General features: G+C 39.3%; 2 protein-coding genes across 4 annotated transcripts in view; one reads left to right on the forward strand and one right to left on the reverse strand.

Moving 5' to 3' along the window:
• Positions 1–16,775, forward strand: PWP1 (PWP1 homolog, endonuclein). Of its 3 annotated transcripts, none has more exons than XM_029963484.1 (13): positions 1–386; positions 827–912; positions 3,202–3,298; positions 4,834–4,944; positions 5,719–5,849; positions 6,442–6,515; positions 8,677–8,773; positions 9,651–9,722; positions 11,430–11,570; positions 12,848–12,938; positions 13,770–13,891; positions 14,348–14,453; positions 15,193–16,775. In XM_029963484.1, the coding sequence occupies exons 1-13, from the start codon at positions 191–193 to the stop codon at positions 15,306–15,308; spliced, it is 1,440 nt and encodes a 479-aa protein (XP_029819344.1). In that variant the 5' UTR covers positions 1–190; the 3' UTR covers positions 15,309–16,775. The 3 variants fall into 3 exon arrangements, with proteins under 3 accessions (XP_029819344.1, XP_017942310.3, XP_017942309.3); XM_018086820.3 differs by having other exon boundaries at positions 10–386; positions 9,651–9,712; positions 11,459–11,570; positions 15,193–16,774; XM_018086821.3 differs by lacking the exon at positions 9,651–9,722 and having other exon boundaries at positions 4–386.
• Positions 15,715–20,343, reverse strand: part of PRDM4 (PR/SET domain 4) — an 18,011-nt gene continuing 13,382 nt past the window's right edge. Inside the window, exons 9-10 of the mRNA XM_018080604.2 lie at positions 19,558–19,726; positions 15,715–18,492 (exon numbers count right to left, since the gene is read on the reverse strand). Coding sequence (XP_017936093.2) covers positions 18,183–18,492; positions 19,558–19,726 — 479 coding nt within the window. The 3' untranslated portion in view covers positions 15,715–18,182. The remainder of the gene's footprint in view (positions 18,493–19,557; positions 19,727–20,343) is intronic.

Raw genomic sequence — 20,343 nt, forward strand, 5'->3', positions numbered from 1 at the left:
AAACTTTCAATGAAAAACTTTCTCTGAAAACCTGAGAATAACGGTGCCTTGTATTATGGGAAAAGATCAGGAAGGAGTGAATGGATTTCCAAATGATTGCCATAAAGACTTGAAACCCATGTGAACAGCTAGGACTGTGTGCTGAAATCTGAACAGCAGTACCCTAAATAATTACCTGGAAGCGTTGTACATGTCTGTCACAATTTCTCAGGGATGTGTATCTTTCCACAGGGATGGTGCTGGTGCCAACAATGAAGATCAGACAGCAGGGGACACGAATGTGGCTGTTGCTGGCAGCTCTCAGTCTTCCCGTAACAATGAAGACCTGTCTGATCATGAACTGGATGAATATGATTTGGAAAATTACGATAAAGAGGAATACACGGGTAAGAAAAATTTATACATCAGATATGCAGTGCAAGGGAAGAACTTTTCCACTTCTTGTTGTACTTAAGACCTTAATATCCTAAAACTGCACAGTGTTAAGTTTCAGATGCTGGAAATTCACATTTTTAATAATTCGCTTGTCCCAGCTTCAGAAGTCATTTAGTGAGGGAAGCAATTCACTGCCCCCCTCCCTGACAGTAAAAGCAAGAGCATGTTGGAAAGATTGTCACTCCCTCTGCTGTAGTGCTGGAGCAGAGTGGCAGAAGTCCCTGAAAGCTCCAATCAGTTTAGCTTACCAAGGTACTTGGGTTTGAAACTTGGAAGTTCATTTAGCCCACTCCTGATATTTTGCATTATAGGTAATACAGGTATCAATACAGGAGTTTCTAACTTCACCTGTCACTGACATGTCTAAAAGTGTTCTGAAATTCCCGTCTAGGTGATTTACAACTTGGAGACTCTTTGGCTACTCTGGCAGTATATGGGAGTAATGATAATGATCCTTACATCACCCTAAAAACCACTGTAAGTACTTAAAAAATGTTTAATATTGTAAACAGCGTAAACTTAAAAATCAGTTGAATTTTTGACACTACCTTATGGTCTGTAAGTGCTTGCAGTCCTTTTTCACAGGTGTACCAGATTTTTGATCAGACTGAACTTTTTTCTTTCAAGGTTGCTTTGTACAGTCCCTTCTTTGTGTGCCTTTAGCATTTCAGTAGAAGGTTAAGGCTCATTATTTAAACCATGCAGAGTGGTTTTTCACCTATCTAGTAGAACACAGAAAATGCTTGAAGAAATAACAAATCTAAGGCCACTAATGGCCCAAATTAGAAAATTTCCTAGTCTGCAAGACTCTTGCACCTTCCACCAGTTTGTGTAAGAAATTGGGCTGAGGTGGACTCAGGCTACGTGTCAAATTAGGGATATGGCCTGAGGAAATACATCCCTGTTAAACAGAGAAGCACAGTGTGCTGTATTGTTGGCTGCTTCTGCCTGTGTTAGTTTCCACCTGTCAGAGGGGGAACATTTTTGCAGGAGCTGGGTGTGTAGGAGCTCTGCTCTGGGTGAAGAAGTCTCTGGCTGCAGCCTAACACAAGTTGTGTCAAGAGTACTGTCCTGTTATGTGGCTGTTTGCCTTTTTCTGGTGGACAGGGATGCAGCACAAGATGCAAGCAAGACACAAGGTAATCCTGCTACTCTACTTAACATTGGTATTGCCTTGGCTAAAATACTGGGATATGGAGAGATTCCAGAGAATATCCCCCAATTTAGTTCAGAAGGCTAGATTGCAGTTTGATTGACTTAATTTACGTGGAAAGATTACAGAAATCAGGTAGAACTAAGGTGAGGTTGTGTGAGAAGAGACAATCCAGAGAGCAACCAGCAGAAACTGTGATCATCTGGGGCTGGGTGATAGTAGGTGAATTTTTGTCACCTCTTCTAAGCATAAAGATCCTGAGATTTTTCTGGGTGCTGTCCTTGCTACAGTATTTTGGATTCTTTACAAAGCCAGTAAGATTGAAAGAAAATATTAGCTGTAGTCTTCCACCACAGTGTCTAGTTTCTGTGTCAGGGAACTCTGTCAAACATGACAAGGAGTCGTTATGGTGACTTCACATACTGTAACAAAGCTCAGGGAGGAAAGCACTCACCTTATCTCTAAAAGGAGTTCACTTGCTATGTGCACTTTGGGGCACTGTTTGCTTTCTCTGTGTTCCACTGATGATTTTTCTTGCTCCTGTGTATCAGTGGAGGAGAGAAATGCTTTAAAAGTTATTTTTATAGTCAAAGAGGTATTCACACAGGGATTCAGAGAGAATATGATCTGCATTTATTCTGTGTCAGAATAGCTAACTTTTTCAGATATACAGTAAGTGAACACCTTTTTCTCAATTCTTTCTTCCTATGCTCAAGTTCTTTCCTCAAATTCTGCAAGTTCTTCAACATGGATTTTGTGTTGTCTTTTGGTATTTACTACTAGTACTGTTGAAGACTAAGTATTGTGTAACATTAAGTTAATTAATTAAAAGAATTGTAGGACTTGATGGAATTCAAATATTGAAATATACTTGAAGTGAATAAAAAAAGAAATTAAAAACCTGCAACGAGAAGTCCAAGAAGTCTTGGATGTGGTGTATATTTGAAAGGTGGTACTCTTGTGAGACTATTGACTTATGTACAGTTCTTTGTTTTTCACTGACAAAAATTCCCAGATGCCTTTCATTCCTCAGTAATAGTGAAAGTCAGATGAGAGATTACATCTGTTCTGGTATAGCTGAATGCCCAGTAGAGCTGTAGACAGTACTTTTTGGGAAATATTTTGCAGGAAGTAGACTGTGTTTTGATGCTCTTGGAATTTCTTCCTCTGTGTGAGGAGCAATTGCAGTTTCTTTATTGGGTAAAATGCTGTTATACTATATAAATGGTCAAGAAGCAGGAGCATGAAGGAAATAAGCTTGCTTTGTATGTCCTGGTGGTGCTTTTCAGCAGTGGACTGCATCATGATAGCCTTGAAATATGGTTTCATATTTGGTAATTAAACATGTTTACAAATCCAGGTACGTCCACATACAAACTCCTTCAATTTATTTAATGACTATTCAGTCTCCCTGTGATTGGGGTCTGGTTCCTGCCTTTCTCTGTTTATCACCATAAGATGGTTTTAGGTGGGTGGGCATTGGGGTGTTGGATTTCGACTGTTTTCTGTTATGGTTAAAAATTACTCATTGATTCAGCCTTTTGAACTTACATAGTTCTGTGCATTTATGTGCATTGCTTAACGTCCCTTGTCCTCTCCTTTTTGCTGTTCAGGAGCAATATGAACAGGAGGACTTTTTGATTAAGCCCGATGACAATCTTGTCCTTTGTGGCAGAGTTGATAAAGACTGCTGTAGTTTGGAGGTCCATGGTAAGTAAAATAGGATTTGTTCTTTACAGTGAACTTAGTGAATATGTCTTGCCTAGCCTGTGCCATATGGTTGTGTCAAAGAGGGAGTGGGCTGGTTTTTTTAAGGTTTTTTTCTCCCCTTCTGCTCTGTGTTTTGTTCTTTAGCCACTTTCCAGGACTAGAATATTTCATGTGGAGTTATTGTTATTTAGAGGATAGCTTGCCTCTTTCAGGCTGTATAGCACTTATTTTCCTTATTTAATTTCTTATGAGACTTAGAAAATACTATGGCATTTTTATTCTCTGAACATACAATCTTTCTTCCAGTCTTACTTTCCATATCCTGCAAGCATCCCCTAATAGGTTGTTATTTTGAGTTTTTCCCTTCATCTTTCTCCTTGCTTCTTTAAATGGGCTTTCCACAGCTAGGACTAGAAGAATCAGGACTTTTATCATCATAGTTTTAGAAGAGATGGTCCTTAATATGGCCTGAATACTGCTTTTTCTAGCAATAGGTTTAATTTTACTGTGTAAGAGATTTTCCTGTTGCAGCAAGGAGTACTACTGAGTGTGCTGAAATTATCATCTTTTCTTACCATGGTTCTTTGTGGGAGTGGTTCTACCTATTTGTGTGATGGTCCATGTTTCTGCAAGCAAAGTATTTAGTTTTAAGCAAGAAACACAACCAAAATGTTTGACAGCATCTCTTCAGATACCAACATCTTTATTAACTGTGTCATTTTCCCCAATGTAAACTTACAAAACAATAGCAAGGGCTTCTGCAGTCTCTAACGTTGGGTAGCCCTGTCTTGGTTAACTACTAAGGCAACTTTGTTAACTGAAAACTTTAGTTATCTGAACATCTGTCACATGCACTTAAAAATGGCACAGTAATTTTGTGTGTGTGATGGTAATATATTATTAAAATAATTAATGTTTTTTCTTTGCTATCCAGCTAGTAAGTTATTTTATTATGAGAAAAATAGCTGGCTACAGGGAATGCTGTGTTTAGTGTATGGTTACTTTATTGAAACTCTTCCTGTATCTCAGTACAACATGCTAAAGGCAACTTCTTCTGACTTTTTAAGCTTCCTCTACTTTAAAATCTGTTTGTCTTTTACTTTCATTTCCACTTAAATTTCATCTGGAATGATTCTTTTTTTTAATTGCTAATTCTGTAAAGTGAATGTCTGAATCTCCATTAATGTGTTCTGCTGTAGAAAGTGCTGGATATGGAGCATCTATTTTGAAGTGCTCTTACAAATAAAGTAGTGGGGTGTGCTAGGAATAAAGTATTGCACCTTTGCTGAACTTGTCACTTCTTTATCTAAAGTACACAGGAGAGTGTTTGTTTTGTGTAATTTTGTTAAGTATAACATTCATACTTGGAGGGTCTGGCCTCTACACTAGAACTCTGAACACGTTCCAAATTTATATTCTAGACCTCCTTTACAATTTAGTCTTTGCCACATCTGCCTTTTGCAGAAGTTAACTGTTTTATAGTTGTTTGCTTTTCCTCTTCAATGATGTCTTGTTTAACTTTAATTATTTTTCAGTTTATAATCATGAAGAGGACTCATTTTATGTACATCATGATATTATCTTGCCTGCTTACCCTCTGAGTCTGGAGTGGTTGAATTTTGATCCTAATCCAGATGAATCAACAGGTAAATTACAAAGAATACTGTAAATGTCCAGTTAAATAATTTTTACTTGCAAAGTATATAAATGTAATGTTGTCACTAAATAATTTCTTCCAGAGGTACAAGCAGAAGTAAACCCAAGATGTTAAGAAGGATAAACTGAATATCAAGTGTTTTGGTGTGGTGATACAGTCATTTTAGTGATGTTTCTGTAACAAGTGATTTGACTAAAATACCGGGTTTATTACAAATAAACTGGGTTTATAAAAATATTTGTTATTGTCAATTAGCAGACCAGAGCAAGCTTTTCTCTTTGTATAATATAATCTGCTTTATATTCCATTTGCAAATGAAAGGTTGCTTTTGCTTAAATTCATTATGTCCAATGCAGTGATTAACTGTAAACTACAGAAAAATTTATATATATTTATGTATTTAGTAACCTTTTTCCTGTGTTTTACAGATACTTTCTTTTTCCATAGTACAGGGGATGTGGTTTTGTTTTGGTTTGTTTTTTCCTTTAAAAACAAACAAAACATGGAACTTTATACAACTTCTTTGATCAGTTACTTGTACTGAAGGGGAAGAAAACCAAGTAAATTTTTTTTCTGGCAACATCTGCTGTCAGCTGATATTTTTAAATTGCTCCTTGTCAGTTATAAACATCAAATATGTTCAAGTAGAAGACTGTGGCACATAAGTTTTACTTAATCAAAGAAATAAGCAACAGCTGCATTGCCAAATATGATATTTCATAACTCTAAATAAATGCGGTTGCATTTGGGTTTCTGCTTGTAGGAAATTATGTTGCAGTGGGTAACATGACCCCAGTTATTGACATTTGGGACCTTGATGTAGTGGAATCCTTAGAACCAGTGTTTTCTCTTGGAGGCAAGAAAGAGAAAAAGAAGAAAAAGAAAGGAAAGAAAGTAAGTATTGTAAAATTATTTGTCTGCTTGGATGGAGGAAACTTAGGGCAGAGAGAATGCCTTTTTTTTTTTCTACAATATTTGAAATGCTAATTGTTCTCTGAGTAATTAAAGCCTGGAACTAAGAGCAGAAGAGGAGTGGGGTGGCTTATGGTTGATTTCCAGTTGCTGTCCCAGTAAGCCTTGCATCTTAACCATTTGAAATTGGAATTCTAGGAGCTGGCAGTTACAAGGACCTAAAGCTCAGTTAATTGGGAGGTGAGAGAGGGAACTGCCAGGGGTGTTTAGAAACAAGCTGAAGAAGTTGCATGGTCGCTGGAAACAGTGGGATTTCTTTTACTAGCCCGAAGGGAGTAACCAGTTCTGTGAGCCCCACCAGCTGTGAATGGAGCAATCTGAGATCTGGGGTAGGAGGCAAGGTGCAGGCAGTGCAGAGACAGTTCTCTCAAAGGCTGTGTTGCAGCAAGTGAGAGTAATTTAATATGAAATTGTTGGTGAAGACATTTAGGAACTCTTGCTAATGCGGGGTGATGCTTGGTTTGCATTGAAGCTGTAATTTTCAAGCCTGTTTATTTTGTCTGTGTGTACACAGAGTCTGTCTTCAGAAGGGACCGTGGAAGGACATACTGATGCTGTGCTTGATCTTTCATGGAATAAACAAAGCAGGTAAAAGAACACTTGAATAACAATGGATGTTACAAATTTGCATTCTTAATTAGGCATACAATGTGTACTCAAAATCCAAAAACTTGAAAGCCCTTCTAAAATTAATCCATTCTTAAAAATACACCCCCATTTTATTCTTTTTTTAAAACTAGAACTCTTGATTATTTTTTTAAAGTATTTACATATTGCTGCAGATCACTTTTTATTTGCAGGTTTTCCAGCTAAAGGCAGGGCAGAGGTAGATCTGAGCCATTTGATAAATCGCCTACATTTCACATGTACAAACTGGAGAAGCAGAAGGGCTCCCCAGAGCTACACTGATCTGCCAGTGACCTAAGACACCATTTCAAGAGATACAAGTAGATTTATAGAAGAAGGTTCTTGCTATTCTGTTTTTTTCCCTCTAGCTTTTGCCCCAGAGCTGTGAACAGAAAAGAGAGTGTAAAAGCCCTAATAGCACAGTTACAGAAATGAAATGCTTCTAGCCTTTGGGTTATCCTTGGCAGAGAGAATTCCCTGTTGCCCGAATCAACTAACAATGAAGTGCTGCTATTGAAGCAACACAAATGTGGCCCATCTTGGAGCAGGGGTCAAGGACAATGTGCTGACTGAAGTAAAAGATGCTGCTGGGTTTTTATCGGTTAGGTGGTTGTGAAGAGTTCATCTATCAGAGGAACCTCAGCATGGGTCTTGAAACTGCTCCAGTCAGACACAGGCTAATTTATTTTGTTTGTGAATTTTTTAATTTTTCTATTCCTGCTGTCAGAGATGCCTCTTCCTCTGAAGATGAGCATAGTCAACTCTGAATACTCTGAGCAGGTGTAAGCTTTCACTTGTAGGGCTTTCTTATATAGATACTGAAGAATAAAACACCCACGTGGACCTCAGTAAGTGTACATAAATTGCACTCTTAATTTACAGGGTAATGTCTATTGTTCTTAAATTATACACGTAGACAAAGAGTGTGGTAGTGATCAGTCCATCAATCTTACAGAAAGAGTAGCTTTCATGTACCTTTCATGGTTGTCTGGCGATAATACACAGACAAGTATAGAAAAAATTATGGTTTCAATTGCTAAGTGTCTGAAATGCATAATTCTGTAATGTGCTGAGTTACAGTTCATTGATATTGGTAGATCTCTCAGGAAATAAAAACAGCCCTGAAGAGGGAAGGTTATGGACGAAACAAGGAACTCCTTGGAGCAGCTTATATTTCAAATGTGTTTTTTGTTGTTTCTTTCTTTTAAGCAAGGCTTGTTGTGACAGCTCTCTACAAATAACTTTCTGCCTGTAGGTCACAATGGTGTTACTGTAAAATGTTCTTACAGCCTTCACTGTGCATTTTCTTAACTTTCCCTTGTAACATTGCTTGGGAAAACAGCGTTTCCAGGAGAATATTAACTCTTTCAGTCAGAAACACTTGGTTAATATAAAAAGTGGAGGGAGAAGCAGTTTCAATCAGAAGCAACATGTTGAGGTATTAGATCTGATTTTAAGAGCTGTGAAGCAATGGTAGAAATTATACTGTGTGTTTGATGGGCTTGTGGGAATGTTCTGATTTTTTTTTCTGATTAAACTTTTAAACTGTGTTTATAGCTCTTAACACAATTGGTCAAATTCAAGTTGAAATGTGGGGTCTGTAAACTAACTGAAATTTTAGTGATTACTTTCAGCAGTATATGAAGGGTGTACTGTGTTGGGTCTTCAGTGGTTATATAAACAGTCAGATATTAGCAAAATACTTTAAAAACAGGTTTGTCTGGCTCTTGACTATATGCATATGCAAATAAAACTAAGTTTTGCATAGGTAATAAAATGCTGTTCAATGTCAAAGGAAAGAAAGTGCCTAAAAGCCTTTATTACTTCGGCGTTTTTTGAGAAATCTTTGAGTAGATGATATTTTAAGTGATGTCAGGGGGAATTACAAGCAGAACTGTTGTTGTTGTAAGTGTTCTACTAATGTAATGTAATATAGCCTATTTGTAGTCTTTACTTGTAACTTAGAATTGCCTTTCAGGAGTTAATCCTCAGGCTTGAGAGACATAGTCTATAGACCAGAGTGTACTTGTTCTCAGAATTGGGCTCTGTATGTATTTTGGATTTTTCACCATTATTTGTTTGTGTAAAGACTTCTAAAACTGATTTTTTGGTCCATTATCAGGAATGTTTTAGCAAGTGCATCTGCTGACAACACTGTGATTCTGTGGGATATGTCTGTGGGTAAGCCAGCAGCCAGCCTGACGCTACATACAGACAAGGTATGTAATAATTGCTATGTTTCTTCCATGGTAAAATACAGAGGAAAAAAATAACTGCAGTTTTTCATTAACTGCTTGGTCCTGAACCCTCAGAACAACAATTCTGTAATTTTCTAACAACTGTGCAGAATTGTTTAAATTTCTTAATTAGTTGCTTTTGTAAACAACACTGCATTTGCTTTTTAAAATGTTATCTAACTTATCCTTTAGAAAGTTAGCAAAGATTTACAGCAGTTTTTAAAATGCCTTTCTGTGAAAGGCCTAATGATGGAGAATCTAATAATGCTGGTATAAGCTACAAAAATAGATGTCTGAGCAGAGGTCAAACTAGAACTCTCTCTTAAGGGAACAATGAGTGTCAGTTACAGTTTGTTCTGGGTGAAAAAGGTTTAAAATAAATGAGACTAAAATACCATAGTGGTGGGTACGTCAGAAATGAATTAATCTCATAGTAATTAAAATGTGAAGGCTAGCTATTAAGAGTTATAACCTTATTTTGCTTCTAACAAAGTCACTGCCCTTGACAAACTCCTAATTTTCATTTTTTGTTAACATCTGCTTTTTCTCCCCAAACTGGAAGCAGATATTTATTTTACCTCCTCTAGCTTTTTTATTTTTTTTTTTTAATCTAGGGCAGAAAGGGGGCAGGGGGTCCTGTTCAGTTAAATTATATTGGAAAATACTTTGTTTCCACCAGGTGGGGGTGTTTGAAGCAATGTGCATCTCTTGCACTATTTTATAAGCAATTAGAGTACCAACACGCTCATTAGGGTGTTTTTTGGGGGGGAAAATGTGCTGGCTTGGGGAAGGGGTGGTTGTGCTTTGTTCCAAGAAAGTTCCTGTGTATGTGTGTTATATAAAATCTTCCATTATCCAGGTGCAGACATTGCAGTTTCATCCGTTTGAAACTCAGACCCTTATTTCTGGATCGTTCGATAAGTATGTCAGGGTAATGTTTTCAAATGTTGCACATAGGGAGGGTATTAGTATTCAGTTAAGCCCATTAGGTTGTTTTGTGTTTTCTTTTTCATTTTTTTATAACTCTGCCAATTTGAGTAATGCTGTTATTTTTTTCCAGCAAGCTAGCCAGGTTTGTATGTGGCCAAAATGTGGTTTTCCTTACCTCTTTTTTGGAGGTAGCCAAATGCTTTAACCATCTGGACTGACATTTTTTGTGCCAGGTGTCTGTTCCAAACTGAACTTATTTTTTCATTTGTCCTTATAGGATTTTCTGCATTAGAACTGTGTCACTTTTTATTCCTGTGAAAACTTGCCCAGGTTTTGCCAACCTGTAAGGCCAGGGTTGGGGGGGATGAGGGACCTTAAAATCCCAGACCACTCCCTACAGCCTTTCTAGCCATGCCATAGCCAAAGTGTAAAGGGCTGTCTCCTCTGATTGCAGCCTGGATATGCTCAGAAAAGTTTGTGTCTGCAAACTTGGATAGCTCTGTAACTGCCAGTTCTTACAAGCCCTGCCAGCCAAAAAACTTCCTCTCTGTTCTCCCGTCTCAATGGGGTAACTTTTAATTTTGTTCTATGACCATGATTTTCTTACGTTGAATTTTTTATTCTGCTTTTAAGACTTTGTCCTTGTGTTAAAATATTTATAGACTTGTCAGTCTTTAGCTAAGCCTTGGTCTTCTCTGGCTTCTGTTACACTCTTGCTACATCTGCTTAAGTGAAAGTATCGGAGAAAAACCTTTTGCCTCTGTTAGGAAGCTGTGTCTATTTCCTTCCCTTTGACTTCCTTTGATAAAAGGATAAAGTCCAAATGTTGAGACCAGCTAGTCAATCCCTCTTCAGCTATCCCTTTGATACCATGGACCTCTGTAAACCAGTAGACTGCCTTTGTGGACTTTTCCTGCAGAGCCTTGCCAGGACCACAGGCTATTCAGTGAATAGTGGCAGATGCCTTCATAGCCTGAAAATCAGACTGTTAAAAAGCTGTTGTGTGAAATGCCTGGTGAAAGAGCTGGGAAACCGAGATCACATTTCTTTTGCTTTAATTACAGGATAGGGTGGGAGTGGGTTAGGCTGTGGATGCTGATTGCGGTGAGATGTCGCTGCAGTGACATGACCACTCCTCCCTTGCATTTGCAGCCAGGAGCTTTTTGAGTTGGGACAGATTCTGCAGCCACTGGGCTGAGCACATATCTGTAAAGAATCCCAGAGGATCCTCTAACTTCCATCTACTCTCTCCTTTTTGGAGAAGTGTTTCTCTAACTACTTGTAAAGATTGATTTTTATTTTTTTAAATTTCTTTTTATTAAAGCATATTTGAAAATGTGTTAATATATATCACAAAATGATTTCCTAATTAGTACATCATTACTTGACTTTACTGAAGTCTGTTCATAATTAAGTGATATATTTGCATAATTATGGTCTCCTGTGTGATAAGTATCTTATGTATTGAGTAAATTCAAGCTCTGTTTGCTTAGTTTCAATAGAATGACTGTTCATAACCAAGATGAAACTTTGAAGCACATGAAAAAAGCTTGTGCTTATCTGCGAGATTTTAATCTTATTGAATTGGAAGTCTAAGTAGTGAAGTTGTTTCCATTTTAATTATAGTTTACATGGAGCTTCTTCAGATGCTGGTGGTAAAACAAACTATGTCACAGAATGTTCTGCCCTGATTTTTTTTTTTTTTTAGATTTTATTTCCTGTCCCTTTTTCCCATAGATCAACGGTGCTGTATGATTGCAGAAACCCACAAGATAACCATCGAGTGTGGAGGTTTAGCGGTCAGGTTGAGAGAGTAATTTGGAATCACTTTTCACCTTGTCATTTCTTAGTGAGTACATGCTTTTCTATTCTTGGGCTGTTTTAACCTGCATTTTTGTATTCATAATGTTTCTGAATCATAATGGAGCTGATGGACAGTCGTATGGTTTGTGCTGCTTATTATGAAAATGCTCCAGGGGAGGATGTTTTTAAGTAGTTTTTTCAACAGGCATATTTAGACCAGCTACTTATTTGGTATCTTCATTGTGACAGTAGAACAGCTATTGATGCTGCTGCTTTTGCACTCCAGAGGTGGCATCTTTGTCATGTTGTTACAGTGTTCAGTGGCTGGGATATATTTTTTGTTGCATAGTTGCTGTTGTGTTTCATGTAATGAGGCAAATGCAACTGAGAAGTAGCTAATTAGAACTAAGATCCTGAATGTTGGTTCAGTGTTTCAAGTCAGCGCTAGAGGGCACCGTCCTCCTGGCTGGTATGGAATGATCCACTTGTTCAGGTCACAAAAGACCTCTGAGATCAGGTCTAACCATTAACCCAGCACTGCCAAGTCCACCACTAAACCATGTCTGTAAGTGCCTCATCTACATGGCTTATTTAATTAGGGGTGGGGATTCCACCACTTACCTGGACAGCCTGTGCCAGTGCTTGACAACCCTTTCAGCAGGTTTTTCCTAATATCCAATCTAAACCTCCCCTGGTGCAACTTGAGGCCATTTTCTGTTATCCTATTGCTTGTTACCTGGGAGAAGAGACCAACCCCCACCTGGAGTATAAATAGCTTGGTTTTGTCAAGATTTTTACAATACAACTTTTCAACATAATTTAAAAACAAATCTTTATCATCTCGGTGGCTGTCTAGTTCTCTGTTGCTTTGTGTATACAGCCAGCAGAAATGGTTGCTTAGTTTTGTTGGGTTTATGATGTAGATCTCTCAGTATAATCACACTTAGCTTTGCACAGGACCACTGGATGGCTCCAAAAACTTTGAACTGACAGTGAAGAGACTAAAGGCTTTGTATTTCATTGCCCAACATGGGGGCCAAGCTTAGCAGGGCAACTGTCTTCAAAGTACCCTTCAAGAAATCTGTATATGATTAAGACTTCCATGTAATCCAGTGCAGCATAGTTTAGGTACGTAGAATGGCTTGGGCAGCAACTGGATGGAGCCTGACTTCAGAGGCTCAGGCCTGGGAACAGTGTAACATGCCCTACAGAGCAGTGTCTGCCTCAGGGATTTACTTGAGGGTGGGTATTATTTCATAGGAAGTTTTTTTCCAAATGAATGATGATGATTGTTTGTTTTTTTAAATGTTGTGGTTTTCTCAGGCAAGCACAGAGGATGGTTTTGTGTACTGTCTGGATGCTCGATCTGATAAGCCCCTGTTTACTCTGAAAGCCCATGATGAAGAGGTGTCAGGTAAACTGCCTGCATGTCCTGTTGGTCCCCAGTGGCAAAGCACATCTGGAAGATGCCTTTAACCTATAGGACTGAGGTGGTAGTGATTCCTTGTTTAACAATTAAGTCATGCATGCTAATCATGGTAGCTGGCATGTGAAGCAAATCTCTGCTGAGAAGCCATTGAAAGCACAGTATTTTAACAACAGTGAACTTTCCTCAGTGACTGTCATGAATAAGCATGTAAAAACAGACTAATTCACTTGGGACACACTCCTTGTGGGTTTTTTTTTTTTTTTGGATGAGGAAATACAAAAACGATAGAATCTGGTCTAGGATTATGAACTGTGTTTACCTCCTCTCTCTGTAATTATTTTATACTGACTCACTCTGAGGATGATTTAGGTATGGCACACGGGAAGGTTTTCACACTGCCTCCTTTAGGCTACTTTAATTTAGTCAGTGTAGGAGCTTCCAAAAAGGAACCTGAAGTCCCTGATCAGGTGTCTAAAATGAGATTGTATGAACATGCCCCATCATCTTGGACAGCAAGATGGTCTTTGGCAAATGAATGAAGAAGCTACCTGGGGAAGCAGATTATGTTAAGTAAGAAGTAGAACAAGCATGTCTTTGCAGTGTTATCGTTGTTGGATTGAGAGACAAAATAGGCCTACACGGTGCTTTTAATCTCACTACAGGGAGCAGGATGAAATTTTCATTAATGTTTTGCTCCTTTGTGCTGGAACAGAGTTTTGTGTGAGGATAATACTGAGGTTGTTCTCATGACTTCAAAATGTATCCTCATCTTTGTGAAACAGTGGTTCTCACATGGCTGCACTGTTAATCTTCCAGGGCTACAGCTAAGCAGTCAGGTTAAAGGGTGCCTTGTGACATCATCTGCTGACAAATACGTGAAAATCTGGGATATCCTGGGAGACAGACCAAGTTTAGTCCATTCCAGGGATATGAAAATGGTATAGTAATATTTATTTCTTGATTCCAGTAAGTTTTATATATAAACTACGTCTGCTTATTCTTTTTTTGTCTGGTTTGAATTTTGTTTTACCTAACATCTTTTAGGGGAAAAAACATCTGTATGTTCTGGATAAATCATTCTCATTCCAGTGCAGTATTCAACATGGAATTGGCAGACTGCTTCAAAGCCTCAGACCCAAATTCCAGATACAATGTTCTGAGTAGAACTATAGGTGCTCCAGCCTGCACCTGCCACATTCAAGACAAAGATGTGATTTACTGTTTATACTTAGCAGCTCTTGACTTTCATTTTGTGTCTTTACAAAAGAAGTTTCGGGAAACTTAAAGAGATTACGTTTGTTACAACTTGCTTGGTAGAAAGTATTTTCAGATGACAAATTCATTTTAGAAAGATATTTAAAAAAATAATCCTCTTCTTTCTTCCACCCTCCCAGGGTGTTCTCTTCTGTGCAGCTTGCTGCCCTGACTTCCCATTTGTTTTTGCCTTTGGAGGAGAGCGAGAAGGGCTGCGTGTTTGGGATATAAGCAAGATTTCTGCAGGTAATGTTCTCATTTCTTTGAATATTGTGGTTCTCCCCTTGCCTGCAGGATGTATTTGTATTCAGTAATGTATTGTGGCTCTGAGAGAAACTGTAGGTTAGTATTTTTACATACCCAATGACTGCCTATGGTGTTCACATTTTCAGCTTCAAAAAGTGTTGGTTTTTTTTTTTCTAAATTGGAGAACTGTTTGACATGATTTATTTTCTTGTAGCTGAAGCGTAACACCCGATTTCTTATATCTGTTTTATTTTTTTCTTAATGTTCCTGGTGTAATCAGGTACCACATTCTTTGAGTACTTGTGGGAATAAAAGTGAGGACTGGGTTGATCAGTTGTTGTAGCTACATGTAACTAAATGGCATGAATTTTTGGAGAAGGCTTTTAAGAGCTTGGTGGAAACCCAGAGAGACTAAAGCCAGAAATAAATTATTTAAACTTAATGTTGTGCTCTTCAAACCTCATCCATTTCACAGTACTTGAGTACAGAATTATGCAGAGGGAAACCTCTAGATGCTCTGGGGGGAAAATAACAGGAATTGTAATTAAAGTATCATATGCAGATGATTTTTCTGACATGTAACCTTCAAGTCTCTACTTGGGGCAAGGGGAAAAGCTTTGAAACTGCATCAGGTTAGGATTTCCATTCCATTCCATGGTGTTCACCATGCTATACTTGCTGTAGTCATCTTGAGTACTCATCAGAGTAACATGTAAGCAATCCCCTGTCTGTATTGCAGTGAATGAAGTTTTTGGAAACAGAGAGAGACTGGTTCTGGCTAGTGCCAACTCCATGGCTTCCAGCTCCACAGCCAGCAGAAGCAGCAACGACTTGGAGACAGCAATGGAATCATGATGGACCAAACATCAAAAAATAGGACTAATTAACGGGACTATGACTAATGTGTATTCTGCAAATCCCCCTGTTAGGTGAGAGCTCATGGAAATGACTCTAGTGTCTTGCATTCTGCAGGCTTCTTCATCTCAGACAAAGAAACATGGTGGTGTGGTTAAGCTCTTAAGGTCCTGCCTCTGTTACCGGCTTTGAAAGATTAAATCACTTGCTTTTGCCTGAGATAATGATCCCTGAAACAGGGGCTACCATGTGTAAAGCTGACATATAAAATGAAACAGTCACTAGAAAAGCATTCTGGCTACCAGAAGTTTGTTAAATACTGCAAAGGTTTTGATCTTCTACCTTCTAAGGGTACAAGAAAAAATACTTCACCCAACAGTTGTGTAATAAATAAACAAAAGCTGAATTAAATGACAAGTGTAAATAGATAATTTATCCTTGAGGCTAGGTTTACAGATTTCTAATACAGATTTTAAAATATCTTCTATGTATCTTTTTAAATCTCCAGAGTAGTTCTCAGGTAATAAAATGGCATCCCCAGTAGAATCTTGAAATGTATTTCTAACATTCAGCTCACCAGTACCAAACCAGAAATATCCCAGCTCCATCCATCAAGATTGGGTGTTTCTTTTCCCCAGTTCCACAGCACCTGAAGCTGACTGATGCTGCAAGGTATTGAGTTTTTCTTCAAGCTCCAACTGTAATATATTTTAAGAGAATTTGAACTGAAAGAAGGAGCTGCTAGTTGGAAAGGATGAGAAGCTGTCAGGACACAAAAAAACGAGGGCTGGGATCTCAGCAGGTCCCTGTCTCTGGTGAAAGCTCTGTGTTATGTACTCATGTTCATCACCCCACCCAGGTGTTTCTGCCCAACACCTGAAGGCACAGGAACGTTTTGAGTATCAGTTGAGCCACCAACTTAAGATCTTTGTTTCCAGCATCAGGAACCTAATCAAGGATTGTGACTCCAACAATTTCCTCGCATTTAAAATGGAGCACCCGAGTGCCTTACCCCAGACCAAGAAGTTAAATGATACTCTTACCCTCCTGTGAAGTGCTTCCCACACTGAAGGTGTCTGCAAAATGCCCTGGGTATTAAAGCCACTGGTGTCAAAGCAGCTGCACTGTCACGGCTCCCCACTGCTTTCCACCCTAAGCACTGTAACTCACTCTGGTGAGGTAAAGCAAGTAAATTGTAACACTACAAACTGCAGATGGGAAAAAGGCTGGGGAAAAGGGTTAGATCTTTCCTTCCTATCCCTCAAGGGTAAGTGGCTGCTTCTAAATCCACTTCAGCTGTTTCTAGTCTGATGACAGGTGTTCACCATGGCTCTGCAGGAATACTCTGGATGGGTTGGAATTCCTGCCTCCCTCCTGTCTCTGCCAAGCAGTACTGAGAACCACTTCTGTTCAAGTGCTCTCCAGTGAAAAGCTTAAAGTTTTTTAAAGCTTTAATTTGAAATAAATGCTTTGTGTTAAGCTCTTTGAGGGTAGTGACTTCTCTTATACCTCTAGTATTATAATTGGCACTGCAGCTCTAGAAGTTGCTTTGTGTTTCAGGAAGAAATTGCATTACTGAAAGCAACACATCTTTCCCTTGACGTAACAAAATCTCACAACTTGTCTCTCTGGAGCTTTTTAGTCACATACTGATCTGAGGGCAAGCATTTTCAGGTTTGAAGAACCCTGGGAGCTCTCAAGGAAATACAGGGGACAGAGAAAGGTACAGCTGAGCTTGGGCCGTTTAGGGCAAGAAGCAGAGCCTCTTTCACAAGGAAACCTCCAATTACCTTGTCAAGAGCACAGAACTCAGATGACTCTTCTTTTGCAGCACAGCCAGAGGAGTGACACAGGAAATCTACAGAGTTTAAAGACCAGTTCTTCAGCTGCACCTATTCATGGAGGTGCTCCTACCTCTTCATGTCCCAGGAAAGCTTGTGAGAGGCAGATGATTAAAAAGTGTTGTTATTTCTCTTAGCATATTTATAGAAATAGGAACCTTTTTTTCAGAATATGTAAATATTAAAAAAAAGAACATTTGAGAAGAGCCACATTTTTAATTATTTCAAAAGAAAACAACCAAATGTAATAATCTTCATTCCATAAATAATATTAGCAGCAAACCCTCCCATCATTCTAGGTGGTAAAAGGTTTACAGCACAAGGAGTAATATATACTGTAAACACTGCCTGATCATCTGTAAGCCTCGTCCTTACTGAGTCTATACAGTCTTTATCCCTTCACCTGCTTACATGTTCTAGTGAACTCGAGGGAGAGGAGGCAATAACTGATTCTCTGTAGTGGGGTAATGGCATTGTTTGCAAGGGCTGATTTCACTGGCCTTTCCTTTTATTTTTAAACCGAAGTGTTTTGTTTTAAGAAGGAAACCTGAGCATTATTAAGTCTTTGCTTTGTGCCAAATCACATCCTCCAGTTAAGAAGTTTTAAAAAAACAAAATACATTTTTTGTTTGTTTCTCTTCATGTCATGGCTTGGGCAGTTAAGGACAGCTGGCTTACAGTTCACTGCAATCACTCAACTACATTTCTGGGTTGTGGCTTTTTGCTTAAAGGGCTATGCAAGGTGTGACGTGTCCCAACACTGGATGGATTAATCTGAGTGATTTGGAAAAGAAGTATGCACAGCATGTGTGAAAAAATCTCCTTGCCTCACATTTCCTTCTTAGCAACTCTTCATTTGTGCAGGCATGATCCAGTCTCAGTCAGTGTTTTGGCTACAGAGTATATTAAGTGGTGGTAGTGTGGAGACCAAAACAGAAGGAAAACTCCTCACCTGACATACATTGTTGATTGGGGAAACAAGGAAGAGGGTTTTTTCCTTCACTACTTATCCAAGAAAATGTCCCTCTCTTCTTCATTTGTGTCCAGAGAGGGCATCACCTGTTGAATAGACTCCATTGTTAATCCTACAGTCTTCAGTCCTCATAGAGTCTATTAATTCTTCCTCTGAATCCTCCTCCTCTTCTTCGTCTGGGGCTGACAAGCTGGATGTGGGGCCTTTACATATTTTTAGGTGGCGAGTGAGGTGATATTTGGTTAAATAAGCCTTGGAACATTTTTCACAGACATAGTCCCTCTTTCCTTCATGTGAATTGAGATGCTTCTTCAGGTGATTTGTCCTCAGAAACAGCTTGTCACACTTGGGGCACTTGATCTGCCGTTCTCTGCAAGACATAAAAAAGTGAGTTTGCTCCTGCAAGGCAGCTGATATAGTATTAAAATACTGGTTAAGGCACATGTTTTGGCAAGAGCAGAGATGTTGCCCTGATGGAAAGGTCAGTCTCACTCCTTCCCACCCTTCGTAAATGGGGAGCAGGGGGCACAGGGAAGAAATAAGACAACAAAGTTGCTGAGTGTTAACAATCCTCAGCCATAAATGCTAAGCTTGAGGACCTTACTAGACTGCAACAAATTCTGCAGATGACAGTGCAAAACACCTCCCAGCAGTAGTGCTCCTGGCTCAGGCTGTAGGAACAAGCAGCCAGGCAAGTCTGTCTGCCTCTCTCACTCATGCTCACTACAATACACTGTCTCCTAGGCAGCATGACAGAAGCAGCAATAGATTCCAAGTGAGTACAAGAACCAGATGCTAAAAATGAAATAAGCAAAGGAACTAGCTTTGGGGAAGTAAGTTTTTAAGACTAGGCTTTTCTTTTTTTTTTTTTTTTTGATTGGGAGTAAATATACAGGATGGAGAGATTCTCAGAGCAAAAGACCTGGCCTGGCACAGGACTGTGGGTAGGGATCTGCCTACAGGAGGAGGAGGAGACCAAGTGCTTGAGTGAGACCTGCAGGGAAGACAGGGCTGGGAATTGCAGCACCCCATCCCTAGTGCATAGAGGCAGAGTTCACTAACAAGCTACTTGACAAGAATAGCAGTGAGGAGGTTATGGTCTTTCTGTGGTCATGTTGGGATGTGTAAGCAGTTCTCAGCAGAGAATGAAGTGTAAGTCAAACAACCCCTTCTCTGTTCAAAATGATGAACACTTCAGACAGCCATTTCACAAGACAAGTAGCATGCCTGGAATTTACTGTGTCATTAAAACATTGCAAACACTAGAACTCGACAACTGCAGCCAGTACAACAAGGACTTTGTCCAGACTGACTTCTCTGTCATTTTAGAGAGTGAACCGATCTGTACTCCCTAGGCCAAGCTATTTGCAAACTGGAGCTTCTCTCTTGGGCTGTTCAGCTTCATTTACTGCACTCACCCTGTGAGATCACTTACTGCGTGTGAGTGAGTACGTGCTGCTTGAGGTCCTGCCTCCGCATGAACAGCTTCTCGCAGTAATCGCACTTGAGGTTCTTCTCCCCGGTGTGGATGACCATGTGCGATTCCAGGTGGGCCTTCTGGGTGAACGACTTGTCACAAAGGGTACAGCGGTAGTTCTTCTGACCTGGGGTTACACACATACACCCACAAGCTGACAGTCAGTGTCCCAAGAAATACAGGAAACAAACAAACCTAACCACTGCTGAAAAATAAAATGTTACCCTGAAGAAAGGCACTTTCTTTGTGAAGAGGACCTGTTTCCTCCTGCAGTTCCTTCAGACTCAGCATAAAGGCCTACTTAGTTCTACAGTCTAGATCTAGCTATGGAAATAACAGGCATTTGATTTCAACATTACCAAAGCTTTTCAATCCCCCATGCCTCCAAGCCAAAAAAACTTCATGATACTGTTTCAAACCACCGAGCCCCTTGTGTGATGCACGTTTCTGCACTTTGTCCTTCTAAACACCATTGATTCCTCTTCCTCCACTGCTCATGGTCAGTCAGTCTTTCCTGTGCAATCAGCTTTCTGCTTCTTCCACACCAACTGTGCCTCCCTGTTCTGTACATCAGAATAGCCCCAGCAGGTCTGTAAATTTTTCAGTGAAGAAATTCAGGCAAACACTTAACAGGACTAGTCTTATCCAAGATGAATTCTTCAGTAAAAACAATGTTAGCTTCTTTTGTAATAGTAACCATGGTAACCATCTAGTTACTGTACATTAGTACATCCCCATCTCCAC

Source organism: Manacus vitellinus, unplaced genomic scaffold (genome assembly GCF_001715985.3).
Source record: "Manacus vitellinus isolate BGI_N305 unplaced genomic scaffold, ASM171598v3 scaffold_5_pilon, whole genome shotgun sequence".
Classification (NCBI taxonomy): domain Eukaryota; kingdom Metazoa; phylum Chordata; class Aves; order Passeriformes; family Pipridae; genus Manacus; species Manacus vitellinus.